The sequence below is a fragment of the Orycteropus afer genome, unplaced genomic scaffold, assembly GCF_000298275.1.
Source record: "Orycteropus afer afer isolate SDZICR_OR568_19922 unplaced genomic scaffold, OryAfe1.0 scaffold00237, whole genome shotgun sequence".
NCBI lineage: Eukaryota > Metazoa > Chordata > Mammalia > Tubulidentata > Orycteropodidae > Orycteropus > Orycteropus afer.
In genome coordinates, this window is record NW_006921824.1 from 369,835 (window position 1) to 384,250 (window position 14,416).

The 14,416-nt window shown below is 35.8% G+C and overlaps 1 protein-coding gene across 1 annotated transcript in view; it reads left to right on the top strand.

Annotated features, from left to right (window-relative positions):
* LRRC9 (leucine rich repeat containing 9) overlaps positions 1–14,416 on the top strand; it is a 161,127-nt gene that overhangs the window by 75,557 nt on the left and 71,154 nt on the right. The window contains exons 13-16 of the mRNA XM_042782087.1: positions 3,160–3,282; positions 3,896–4,011; positions 6,697–6,909; positions 10,844–10,963. Of these exons, the coding sequence (XP_042638021.1) occupies positions 3,160–3,282; positions 3,896–4,011; positions 6,697–6,909; positions 10,844–10,963 (572 nt within the window). The remainder of the gene's footprint in view (positions 1–3,159; positions 3,283–3,895; positions 4,012–6,696; positions 6,910–10,843; positions 10,964–14,416) is intronic.

A 14,416-nucleotide genomic window follows, 5' to 3' on the forward strand; every position in this document is an offset into this window, starting at 1 on the left:
GACTCTGTGTATTCCTGCCATCTTCTCTTGATGTTTCCTGCATCATTCAATATTTTGCCCATAGAATCTCTCACTATTGCAACTCGAGGCTTAAATTGTTTCTTCAGTTCTTTCAGTTTGAGAAATGCTGAGCGTGTTCTTCCCTTTTGGTTTTCAAACTCCAGATCTTTGCACATTTCATTATAGTATATTCTATATTCATACTTTGCACTTTCTATATTCCTATCATCAATGAATGTTTGCAGCTGTTTCTTTTTTGGGTCATGCCACATCTGCAGATGAAGATCTTGAAAGCTTTACTCCATTTACATCATTAAAGTGACTCTACTTTGAGGAGGCAGCTCTTGCCCCATCTTATTTTGAGTGCTTTCTAACCTGAGGGGGTCCATCTTCTGGCACTGTATCAGACAATATTTCACTGCTATTCATAAGATTTTCAGAGGTCAGTTCTTTCAGAAGTAGACCACCATGTACTTCTTCCTAATCTGTCTGAGTCTGGACGCTCCCCTGAAACCTGTCCACCATGGTGACCCTGCTGGGATTTGAAATACTGGTGGCATAGCTTCCAGCATCACAGTATGACAAACTGACAAACCAGTGGTGGAATTTATTCACAGTCACCAACAATTGACGTACAGCCTGAATATATGTACAGTGAAACCCGTGAGAGCTGGCATTTGATGGGACTGCCTTGTTTTTCTGGGTCTCACAAGTTTTCCACATTTAACAGGGTGCTGTCTTACCACTTTTCAATCATTCATTTTGGTAGGAAGTATTTGTGATTTCCTTTTCTGACAGGTTTCTGCCAGAGAAACAGGTTCTGGGTTTTGCAGATTTTACTGTATATATAGATTTAAAAAAACCTCACTGCCATGGAGTCAATTCCAACTCATAGCGACCCCCTTTCGGTTTCCAAGGCAGTAAAACTTTATGGAAGTAGATTGCCCAGTCTTCCTTCTGCCAGAGCAGCTGGTAGGTTTGAACCGCCAATCTTCTGGTTAGCAGTCAAATGCTTTAGGCACTATGCTGCCAGAGCTCCTTATATATCTAGATAGATAAAGATATTCTACTTTGTAAGATACTTTGGGGAGTATGAATGGAAAATGAATTTGCTCTGTAAACTTTCACCCAAATCAAAATAAAAATTCAAAAAAAAAAAAAAGATACTTCAGGGAAAAGATTCTGTGGTACCCAATGCCTGGGGGGAAAAAAAAAAACTCATCTCATCCTTTCTTGCCTCACCCTTTTCACCATTTATTCTTCAATTCCACAAGTATATAATATGTGCTTACTGTGTGCTGGACACTTGGTAGCTGATACAGATACAATCTGTGAACAACTAGACACTACCTTCTTTCTGATGATTACAAACATTAATAAATAATCACACTAATAATGTAAAATTATGATTGTCATAAGGGCTATAAATAGTGCCAAAGAATATATAATAGGGAGAATTGATCAGGACAATAAACACCGTATTCTTTGGTCTCAACTATTCAAACTACTGATTAGGTACTTGGAAATTTGGCTGACAAAGTTCTGTAATAATGTTGTACTACATTCTAAACTCTAGCTGGGCTGAGATGATTCATGTTAAACTAGACTGTAAGTATTTTGAATCTTTCATTCAAGTAATAATCAGAAAATTGAGCAGGTTACTGAATCTAGGAAGAGTTCTTTGAAAAAAACATGTGCTTCTTTTTTCTCATTTTATGCATTCCCATCTCAAGAAACAGTTCATGATGCCTTACAGGATCCTTCTGGAATACGTTTTTCAAAATGATTAGATTACTATATTCCCACAAGGTCCCAATTTACATTTTATAACCTATACATAGTAAAAAAAAAAAAAAAAAAAAAAGTCATCTAAATTTTTTATGTGTAGTAACTACAAGTTATTTTTTTACGAATCAATGATTCCTAGAAATCCTTAGGATTTAATGACTACCAAAGTTCCTTAAGACTGAAAAGGGCAAAGAAATATTTATGTTTATTGACTTTTTATTTTAAAGGAGCTGCCTTTTTTTAAAATTTTTTGTTGTGATTTGAGTGAACGTTTACTGAGCACATTGATTTTTCATTCAGCTATTCATACACGTTTTGTTTTGTGATATATCTCTTCCCATTTCCTCCTTGTGGTTACTATTTCCATTTGCCCTTCTTTCCTATCTATTCCTCCTTCTAAGCTTTATCTCTAGAAAATCACTGCCCTTTGGATCTTGTATGGTTGGTTGTTCTAAGGAGTGCATACTTCCCTGGTGTTCACTGCATAAACCTGTTTATTGTTTGGCTAAAAGCTGAGCCACAGAGATGAGTTCAGTTCTAGGTGTGAAGAGTCTCTAAGGACCATAGTCTTAGGGGTTCCACCAGTCTCTGTAAGACCTGTAATCCTGGTCTTTTATTTCCAATGATTTTTACTTTTGTTCCACATTTTTCTCCTGCTCTGTCCAGGATTTCCTACTGTGGTCCATTTCAGAGGGGTTGGCAGTGGTAGCCAGGCACCGCCTAGTTCTTCAGACGTTACGGGCATGGAGACTGAGGTTCATGTGATCTGCTAGTCCCTTGGACTCACTGTTTCTGTGCATCTTTGATTTTCTCCACTCTTCTTTGCTCAGGATGAGAAGAGACCAATAGTTGTACCTTAGATGCCATTTGCAAGCTTTTAAGACCTCAGTTGCTACTCACCAGAGTAGGATGTAGAGCATTGTCTTTGTGGGCTGTGTTATGCCAACTTGATCTTAGTGTCCCCTGTAAATGTTCATTCATTTGTAGACATACATTGAGTGTAATGTGCTAAGTGCTGATGATACAGGGATAAATATTTACCATATTAACAACAGAAAGCTTTTCTTATTTAAGCTACTTAATGAAAAACATTGCTAAATTATTGTGTTTTTTCCTTCTTCCCTTTCTGTAAAGCTTTGTTTGGTATAATCACAGGACACTGTGGACTGCTTTTTTTATAGCTGTTTCATTTTTCAGCAAACATTTTTTGAGTTCCTGTTTGGGGTCAGGGTGAATGCTATGTGCTATACAGTGCCAAACAAGAGCACTAGGGTCTCTGCCTTTATAGAACATACAGTTAAATCTGGGGCCAGTAAGGAAGACTGTATGGGAAAATTAACATTAAAAATGATTTTCTTTTCTCACATTTAGGCATCCTTCTCATTGCAAAGGTTTTTCTTGGTCAGAGTGTTCAGGCTAATGAAGTGGACTCCGTCAATCAAGCCAACTACCCAATGGTTAATTCAGTGTTCGTTCCTCGAAAATATTTACTAAGTATGTCTACCATAAAGAGAAACATGTTTTCATCATTCTCAATGTAAAATGTTTGCATTTAATTCAGATGTTTACATTTTAACCCCAGTGAACAAAATTTTGGACTTTTCTACAATAATCTGTTCCTAGCTACGAATGAGCTACCATGTCCCTATTCCCTACCTCATGACATATTTATATATGTATGTGAATGGATACTTTATTTTGCAAAATTTCATTTTAGTTTATATTTTATTAATAGTAAATATGTACTGTAATATATGTATATACTGATTCTCAAAGGATGGAAAGCAAACACCCAACTTTTAGCAGAAAAAGTTTTGATGTTTTAATTTGTCAAAAACATATGGCCACACATTGAATTGAAAGGTACGAAAAAGGAAAGTATATTAATAAATACAGCTAATCTATGTAGTGAAAGGATAACTAGTAAATATTTGCAGTTAAGAATTATCTTGGTGTAAAAGAGAGAAAGGAAAAGAAAACTTCAATAATGGGAACATAATGAGTGTGTTTTTCATTAATGTAAGTAAAAAGTAGTATTATATATTTCATTTTGAACAAGTTTTTTTTATTGTTAGTTTTGCTTGTATTGTTCCTATTTGTATTCTAGATTCTTTCATGGGACAAAGAAATTGTGATTGCAGCTTTCGGCAGTGCAAGTGGTTTGTCTTTGATCATGACCTTGTTTTGCCAGAATACATCGCTGAATTTGAGTATATTACAATGGTATGAGTTGTTATGTGTTTTTTAAAAACTGGAACTCTTTAAATGGGAACAGAACAGTAATTTGAACTGTAATAATGTCAAGTTTAATATGTATGTGTATATATAATGGTACTCTGTGAAGGACTTCATTTTCAAACCAAGTCATTATGACACCTAAATATTAATGTCACATGACCACATTGCAGAAGTAATATGTGGGTATAGTCTCACAAGAAAAGATACAAGAATCTTCAAGATTCATTGCAGATTAAAAAAAAAAAAAAAACAGACTCACTGCCATCGAGTCGTTCTGACTCCTAGCAACCCCCATTGGGTTTTCAAGGCTGTAAATCTTTAAGGAAGTAGATTGCCCTGTCTTCTTTCCATGGAGCGTCTGATGGGTTTGAACCACTCACCTTTCAGTTAGCAGTCAAGTGCCTTATCCACTACGCCACCAGAGCTCCTCACTGAAGATTATATAGCTGAAAATATGGAAATCTACCTTCAAACTTAGCACTGCTCCCTTTCATCAAGGCATCCACTATTAAAGCTTTGTGGGTTTGCTTACATTCCTTTTTCTATGTATTTACATATACAGTGAAACCTGTGAAAGCCACAACTAGAGAGTACTGCCTTCTTTTTCCAGGTGGTGCAAGGTTCTGCCTTTCACTTGGTGCAGTCTAACCACTCTTCCATTACTCATTTTAGTGGAAAATAATAGTGTTTTCTTTCTCTGACAGGTGTCTGCCTTGTATAGGTGCTGGCTTTTCAGGTTTTACTCTATTACACACATATAATTTTACATAATGGAATCATTATTCTGTGATGCTTTTTGGGACACATTTCCACTTTGCTACATATAGGTGAACACTTCATTCTTTTGGTGGCTGAATATTGTTGTTAAAAACTCAGTGTCATCGAGTTGATTCTGACTCGTACCGACCCCTCCTTGGGTTTCCAAGGAGGTATCTCTATGGAAGTAGAATGTCCAGTCTTCCTTCCCAGGAGTGGCTGGTGGGTTTGAACCACCATCCTTCTGGTTAGCAGTCACATGTCTTAGGCACTACGCCACCAGAGCTCCTATGTTGTTGTTAGGCACCATCAAGTCAGTTCTGACTCAATGACCACACGTATGAAACACTGCCCAGTCCTATACCATCCTCACAATCATTGCTATGTTTGAACCCATTGTTGCAGCCACTGTGTCAATATCTCATTGAGGTCATCCTCTTTTTCACTGACCCTCTATTTTACCCTCTATTTTTCCATCTTCAGGGACTGGTCCTTCTTGATAACATGTTCAAAGTATGTGAGATGAAGTCTCACTATCCTTTCTTCTAAGGAGCATTCTGTCTGTACTTCATCCAAGACAGATTTATTCATTCTTCTGGCAGTCCATGTTATATTCAGTATTCTTCACCAACACCACATTCAAATGCATCAGTTCTTCTTCTTTCTTCCTTATTCGTTGTCTAGCTTTCATATGCATATGAGGTGATTGAAAATACCACACCTTGGGTCAGGTTCACCTTACTCTTCAAAGTGACATCTTTGCTTTTTAATACTTTAAAGAGATCTTTGCAGAAGATTTGCCCAATGCAATATATAGTTTGATTTCTTGACTGCTGCATTCATGAGTGTTGATTGTAAATCCAAGTAAAATTAAATTCTTGACGACTTCAGTCTTTTCTCTTTTTATCATGATGTTTATTGGTCTGGTTGTGATTATTTGTGTTTTCTTTATGTTGGGGTATAATCCATACTGAAGGCTGTAGTCTTTGATCTTCATCAGTAAGTGCTTCAAGTTTTCTTCACTCTCAGCAAGCAAGGTAGTGTCATTTGCATACCACACTTTCTCAATCCTGATGTCTCATTCTTCTTCAGATAGTCCAGCTTCTGTGATTATTTGCTCAGCACACAGATTGAATAAGGATGGTGTTTCGGTTACCTGGTGCAACTCTAACAGAAATATCACAAATGGGATGGCCTTAACAAACATTTTTATACAAATGTTGAAGTTACTTTACAGGGAAAAAAATACAGAAGAATTGGAGAATCAAAAGAAATGTGCATTTAAAATTTTATTAGATTTTGCCAAATTTACCTGCACAAATGCTTGAGCATCTTACAAATTTCTTACAATGTGTAGCAGTATGTGTTCCTTTGCATTCTTGCCAATACTAGACACTAACAATCTTTTTTTTTTTTTGCCACTCTGATAGGCAGAAAAAAAGGGTATTTTCTTTAATATGTGTCTGTATTGTTTATAGTTCTGTGAATCAACTTTAATTTCTGGTGATTTAGTGAATCATATCCTTTGATCGCTTTTCTACGGACTCTGTTTTGCATATTGATTGGGAAAATCCTTGCATAAATTCTGTGTGCTAATCCTTTATCTGGTACATATGTTATAAGTACTTTCTGACACTTGTTTATAATTTTGTTATTTATAACAAAAAATTCATATGTCATTTTAATGTGTAATTCAACTCAATTCAGGATAGTTTCAGCAGGTGGGAAAAGACACAACCATGCTTAGCTCACACTTTTAATCTGTTCTGATAGAATTTCCAATATGATTTTGATCATCATAGATATTACCATGTAACTGAAAGAGATTAATTCATCTTATCTACATAACCTATTTCTTTTTCAAAATGGTAAACACAGCAACCAAATTTTCAACAATTTTGGTAATTTTTTTAGGTCAAGGCTCACTCTTTATTTTCTTCATTCAACAATATTATTGTAGAAGAAAGCAAAAAAAAATCTGAAGGATCAGTATTATCTCATGAGTTGAAACTTGATGATGAAGTTATGAAAATGGAGCCCAGGATCAAGCCTAGACCAAAACTTACTAACTTGGATGATAAAACAATACTTTCCCTTGCCAGAGCTAGTGTTTACAGTCATATTGTGGTGAGTATTATGAGAAATAAAATTTTGGAACTGGGGCTTTAAGATTGGAATCAAAATCTATCAAGTGAAGTCTAAAGATACTAACCCATGTATATGATGACCCCAGGCATCATGCTATTAGAATTAAAAGTGCCCGGTCCTCTCCGTCCATGAAGACTAGAGCAGTGCTCATCAATAGCAATGTAACATGAGCTACATATGAATTCTAAAGCTACTAGTGGCCACATAAAAAAAGTAAAAATTAAATCGGTAAAACTAATTTTAATGATCTATGGTATGTAACCCAGTATATCCAAAATATCAGTTCAGCATGCAATCAATATGAAGAATCATTAATGAAATACAGGTAGTACCCAGCTTACAACAGGGCTCCATTCTGACAACTCAGTCTTACGTTGGTTCTGATTTAAGTCAAATACCTCTTTTTTTTTATTTCCATTATTATTGCCTTTTATTATCAGTATCTTTAGAAAGTCAATCTTTCTTTGCCTTTAAGGGTTGGAAACATTGTTGTCGTTATGTGCCATCGAGTCAGACCTGACTCATAGCAACCCCTCCGTGGGTTTCCGAGGCAGTATCACTACAGAAGTAGATTACCCCATCTTCTTTCCGAGGAGTGGCTGGTGGGTTTGAACCACCAGCCTTCTGATTAGCAGTCAAGTACCTTAGGCACTATGCTACCAGAGCTCCTTTTCATACCATAGAGCAGTATATTTGCTACAATAGTTTTCTGACAGCTATTGGTAAAATTTCTTGTTCTAACAAAACCAATATTGCATGACAATCATCTAAAAGCTGCAAATGAAAGTGTCTTAAGGAAAGGTTGATTTTTTAAAAATAATTTTCTCATCAGCACTGTATGGATATACATCATCTGTACCAGAATCCTAGCACCTTACCTGGCACACATTGCCACTCATTAGATATTTGTTGAAAAAAGTAATGAACATTTTCTAACAACTCACTTTCTCTGCAAAAATCAGTTTTTGGTTTAGTAAATAAATTTATATGCCTTAAGAAGATAGACTATCCTTACATGACACCTGTTGAATAGATATGTCCTCCTTCTAAGTACACACTCACAGCAGAGATACAGATAAAAGTGAGAGATTATTTCTGTTACCTTGAAAGTCAACTCCCTACCTCTGTTGTTACATTTCTATATCTAGTTTTAAAATGACAGTTTTTTCAAGTGATTGTGTGAAACAAAGGGAATGCAAAAATATTTTCAAAAATAATAACTGAATTCAGTAGTTTTAAGTCAGCTCCTGAAAATATTCAGAAAGCATCATCTTTAAGAAGTTACTGGGTTGCTTTGGTGAAACTGCATCATCACAATTTTTCAGTATAGGAGATAAATAGGAGGACAAGTCTTTACCTTAGCCAGTTATTACCGAGAAAGGAAAACTTCATAACATGGTAACAATGATGCTATCTTTATTCTGAATGTGCAGTACAGTGATTGCAGGAGTGACTTTTCAGCTGAGAGTGCTGAATATTTGTTTTTTTCTCCACTATAATGTCAAGATTTAGTATTTGGGCACTAAACTTTAATAATAAAAGTTTATAATGAAAAGTTTTAAAATGAATGTTCTGATTGGATTGAGCTTCCACAAAATGGATTCCTGTAGCCTTACAAGTGTTGGATGGAAGTAGAAAGCTAGCACCTGAAGATGGGGCTCTTGATCATCCATCTCTAGTTTGTAAGCACTCCTTGTGACCCTACAATAACTTCATTAATTTGGCCAGTACCTATAACATATGAATGAAGTGTTTTGTTTTGTTTTGAATTTGCCTGTGTTATTTAAAACCCAGCAAATTTTCTAGGTTTTCTAGTAAGGTTCTTAGGTAGTATAAGAATGGTTAGCCATCACAACCTTTGAATTCCTGCCTTTATGTCATTACTATGTTGTTATCAGTCTTTTCAGAAAATTGAATTTTATGGAGACATTATATAGAAATAAAAACCCCAGAGTATATAGCATTTAATTTTATGTTCTCTTATAGCACAGTGTTTAAAATTTGAGTTCTCAGTTATAAATCTGGATTTGCAATGATTTATTCACTTAGCATTTACTGAGAATTTAATATGTTAGACAATGAGGTAAGTATTGAGGGTTCAAAATGAGTAAATTATTTTCCCTGCCTCAGGGTCATCAGTTTAGTGAAGGAGACAGATATGTAAACACATGTAGGTAGCATGGAGTTGCTGGGAGAGCTTCAAATAAAGAGATGAGTTTTGAGTTGAGTTTTAAAAGAGAAATTTAATTTACTTCTTTCAGGTAGAGGAAACAATCTGTAGATGGGCACAAGGTTTTGAAAGATCCTGGTGTCTTCAAGGAACAATGAGAGACTCAGTGGCTAGAACATAGGTTGCATGGTGTTGGAAGGTGGAAGTGTAGATTGGAACACAGGAAGATAGATGAAACTGAAGCTGGAAGAGTAGGAGGTTGCAGCCACATTAGGACAGATTTTGAAAGCCAGGTTAAAATGTTTTCACTATTTTCTCTTAAGTCACACCTTCCTGTTTTTAAAGACCCTAACTTTGGCTTGTGGATGGATTTTACTAAAGTCAGACTGGTGGTAGGGAGATCTAGAAAAAAAAAAAAAAAAAAAGTTTTAGTGGTCCAGATGAGAAGTAATATTCTGAACTAAGGCACTGATATAGGTGATGAGTGGAGTGGCTGGTTTGAGAAACATCTGTAGAATCAAATGTAGATGAAAATGAAGGAAGGGAGATGAACAATAACTATTAGATAGCTGGTGAAACACTTAGTTAGAACTAAAAGTTTCACCAACAGTCTAACAGCTATTCATCAGGCTGCCAAGCAGATAGATAGGAAAGATGATTAATTCAATTTTGGATATATTAAGTATAAAGTATCTGTAGAATCTATCATGGATGAAACACATGTATGATCTGTAGAATAAACTAGCCTACATACATGTGACCATTCTTCACAATTTTAGCTAAGTTTTGATGATTATTTAAAATTTAGGTATTTCTCTTTGCCAGAAATGACTGGGTCCACAGGATATGATATAAATAAAATGGTGGTGGTTGGGAAGTAGACACCTGCTTTCACCATGATAATCACACTTGTGAAGACTGTGGTCAATTGCATTAATAAATTTTCTTATGCCATTGTTTCTTTTGTATGTTATACATAAATACAGTCTTCCTTGATATAATTCACAATGCTATAGTTTAAAAGCAGAAAAATACATATATATCAAGGTCTTTCCTAAATATAAATCTTTAAAACATTCATTTTTATATGTTGTTGTTGTTGTTATGTGCCGTCGAGTCAGCCCTGACTCATAGCGACCCCTCCTTGGGTTTCCGAGGCAGTATCACTATGAAAGTAGGATTGCCCAACCTTATAGCCTAGGATGAAATCTGGACCAACTTCTGGTGTAGAAGTTGTCTTAGACACTCTACCACTTCCTTCTTTGGTATTTTGACCTCCTCTTTCTGTGTAATATCATATATCCTCAGTCTTTCTTGCTTGGGCCAGAACCCCCCTCTACAGTTTCCTGGAATCAAAGTGGATCTTTGTCATTCTCTCTCCTGTGAATGCCCTGCCTATACTTGAACTCCTTAGGACTTACATTGTTCACTGGTTAGCCTGAGAAATAGATCTGCCTCAATAAATATTCTGAAAAGAATTTCATGCCAATTATCGATAAACTTAGACCAAGTGGAAAGTCAGATTAACTAAGAATATAATCCAATGATGCTGGTATACTTTTAACATTATACATTAGGTTTTTTTTTCTTATTGGCTCCCTTAGTTTTATTTAAAATACTTCCATATTTTGTTGATGATATTGGTTTGAATCATTGTTCCAAACATTTTAGATTTCCACAGTGAAGTATGGTAGAATGTATTATCTCATTTTTTTTTTTCCTTTTTATTTTATTTTACTTCAGAGTCTGAATCTACATGGAAACAGCTTGAGTAAATTGAGAGACCTCTCCAAGTTAACAGGACTTCGAAAACTTAATATCAGCTTTAATGAATTTACTTGTTTAGATGATGTATACCACTTGGTAAGAAATATCCTTTTAAAATTATTTACTTAAGTAAAATAAATTATTAATTTAATGGATAAATTATTTTTGTGATTATGACCTTATATATACTATATTCAAGCCCAAATCAGGAACAAAGCATGCATCTACTTTATTATGCTACTTTATTTAAAATAGATTTAGATTCTGTTTGCAGAGCAAATGCACACCTGTGGTCATATCTTATTTCTAGCTACTTTAAAATAAATCTACTAAAGTTACTCCAATCTTGTTTTTAAAATGTCCTTTGAAAAACGTAATTTCCATTTTCTTCTTCTGCTCTTACTTTCCCACTGTTCTTTTTCTCTGTCCTGTGAGTGATTTGTTCTCTTCATTTCCTAGTGTACCACTTTGCATCTCATGTGCCAGTTTTTCCCATGCTCATTGACAAACAGGTTGTTAACTCTCTCTTGGCCTTATCCTTTTTACCTGAATGTAACACACATACGTCTTGCTTGATTTGTATTTGCCGTCTCTCAAACACCATTTGAAAAATAGTTAGCACGTGTCCACATAGCACATAGGCATGAATCTTTTCTGACTTCTGTTTTCCTTGTTATGTATCTTGTTGTTGTTGTTATGTGCCGTCGAGTCGACCCTGACTCATAGCGACCCCTCCTTGGGTTGCCGAGGCAGTATCACTATGGAAGTAGATTGCCCAACCTTCCTTCCGAGGAGTGGCTGGTGGGTTTGAACCGCCAGCCTTCTGGTTAGCAGTCAAGTGCCTTAGGCACTATGCTACCAGAGCTCCTGTTATGTATCATATAACAAAGTAATTATATTATGTGGTTCCAGATTGCCAACCTAGCATCCTTGTTTCCATGGGTCCCAGGTCATTCACATACTTTTCAGAATATATCATCATTCTTGGCTCTTGTTCATTCTCTGCTCTACCTCTTTGCAGCCATACCAAATCCCTTGCATTTGCTTCCCCTACCATTGTAGTGGGAGCTGTTACTTTACTTACTAGACTTAGATTATAGGATTAACCTTCTCTGTTTCTGTTGGCAGGCCTAAGCCCTTTTAAGTAAATATAATCCCTAATTGTGTTTGGTATGCAGCTGAGAAAGGAAGGTAGTTTAGTTCCAGAACTGTATGTAGATTGTTGGCATTTTTTCCCTAACAATTTTCTAGCAGTTTATTAGGCACAAATTTAAAGAGTAAATTCTAAGTTATGCAAGGAACTTAAGTGATTGAGCTCATTCAGCTACCCAGCATGTATTTTGTAACGTAGCTTTGTTGTGCTCTTTTAATACAAAAATCGCTTGCATCATTACAGCTTGCTTATTGGAGGAGTATTGACCACGTTCATATTACAGATAAAGCAACTGGGTCAATGTTACACCCAAATGATACTTAAAAATTTGAGGACTGGCAAAGGTGGCTAGTAGATCTCTCAAACATCAAGTATCTGATGTATTAATGTGTCCTAAAATTGACTATAAAGATATTAGAGGTAATCAGAAAGAAGAGATGCACACATGGATAAGTATGTGTATTTTTTCATATTTTTATTATAAAACAAAACACAGATACAGAAAATTACATACTACAACTTAGTGAATGATTATAAGGTGAATTCCTTGTAACTAGCACCCAGGTCAAGAACTAGAACTTTGCCACCTACTGAAAAAGCCTCTTCCATCATGTGTCCCATCCCTTCCTCCCACCATATAAAATCACTATCCTTTACAGTAATCCTTTCCCTGGAATCTTTTTTTTTTTTTTTTTTCAGAGTTCCATAACCCAAATGTGCATCCCTAGCCCAATAGTTTGGCTTGGTATCTTAAAACGTTTATTGTATCTTTTAAGTCTCTTTTAATTTATAGATTCCCCCTCTATCACGTTCCACTCCCCATTGTTTATCTGTAAAAACTCTTGGGCCTTATCTCCCAAGAAGTTTCCCACAGTCTGGACCCTGCTGATTTGCATACTTATGATACAACCCTACCTCTGTCCTCCATTTTTCCTGCAAATAGGCAACTGGATCCAGAGATTGGACCAGACTCAGATTTACTCCCTCTGTTAAGATTCATATCTAAATAAGGCATCCACATAAATTAAAATGTAGTCAGCAACAATTCCTGTATCCAGGAATTGATGGAATACCCACTGAGATATTTCAAGAAACAAATGCCGCACTGGAGGCACTTACTCATCTATGCCAAGAAATTTGGAAGACAAGTGCTTGGCCAACTGACTGGAAGAGATCTATATTTGTACCCATTCCAAAGAAAGATGATCCAACAGAATGGAAATTATAGATCAATATCATTAATACCACATCCAAGTAAAATCTTGCTAAAGATAATTCAAAAATGGTTGCAGCCATTTTTTAATTCCACAGAAATTCCAGAAATGCAAGCTGATTCAGAAGAGGATGTAGGATGAGGTCTATCATTGCCGATGTCAGATGGATCTTGGCTGAAAGCAAATACCAGAAGGATGTTCACTTGTGTTTCATTGGCTATGCAAAAGCATTTGATTATGTGGATCATAACAAATTGTGGATAGCATTGAGAAGAATTTGAATTCCAGAACACTTCATTATGCTCATGAGGAACCTGTCCATAGACAAGGAGGCTGTTGTTTGAACAGAACAAGGGGATGTTTTAAAATCAGGAAGGGAGTGTGTCAGGATTATATCCTTTTATCATATTTATTCAATCTGTGTGCTGAGCAAATCGTCGAAGAAGCTGGACTATATGGAGAAGAATGCGGCATCAGGATCAGGGAAAGACTCATCACCAACCTGTGATATGCAGACAACACAACCTTGCTTGATGAAAGTGAAGATGACTTGAAACACGGATGAAAATTACAGTATGGTTTATACCTCAATATAAAACTAAAAAAAAGAAGAAAAAAACCAAACTTACTGCCATTGAGTCGATTCTGACTCACAGCGATCTTCCTTGGGTTTCCGAAGCAGTTTCTCTACAGACGTAGATTGCCTAGTCTTCCTTCCGAGAGTGACTGGTGGGTTTGAACTGCCAGCCTTCTGGTTAGCAGTCAAGTGCCTTAGGCACTATACCACCAGAGCTCCTTTTATGATATAGGATTCCCAAATGCTTATCTTCAGGTACGTGCCAAGGTATTGGACAAGTTTTCACCAAAGAAATTCCACCCAGAAAATGTCTATAAAGCTAAATTTATTTCCTTTGAAAGGCTGGTCTTTTAGTCTTCTGTTAATATTATGGCCGTCAAACTTTTTTTTTTTTTTTTTTAAACAACCAAATATCCTTTTTTTGAAGAGATGATGATGATAGTGAGTGGTAGTTTTGTTTTGTTTTATGATGCTTACTTCTGAGAATGAAAAATCAGTGACGCTGTTTTGGTTTCCAGAATCTTTGTTTAGTTTTTAATTATCTGTGCATCCAACTCTTATAACCTGAACCACTATAATAAATTCTATTCCAACAGTATAAACTA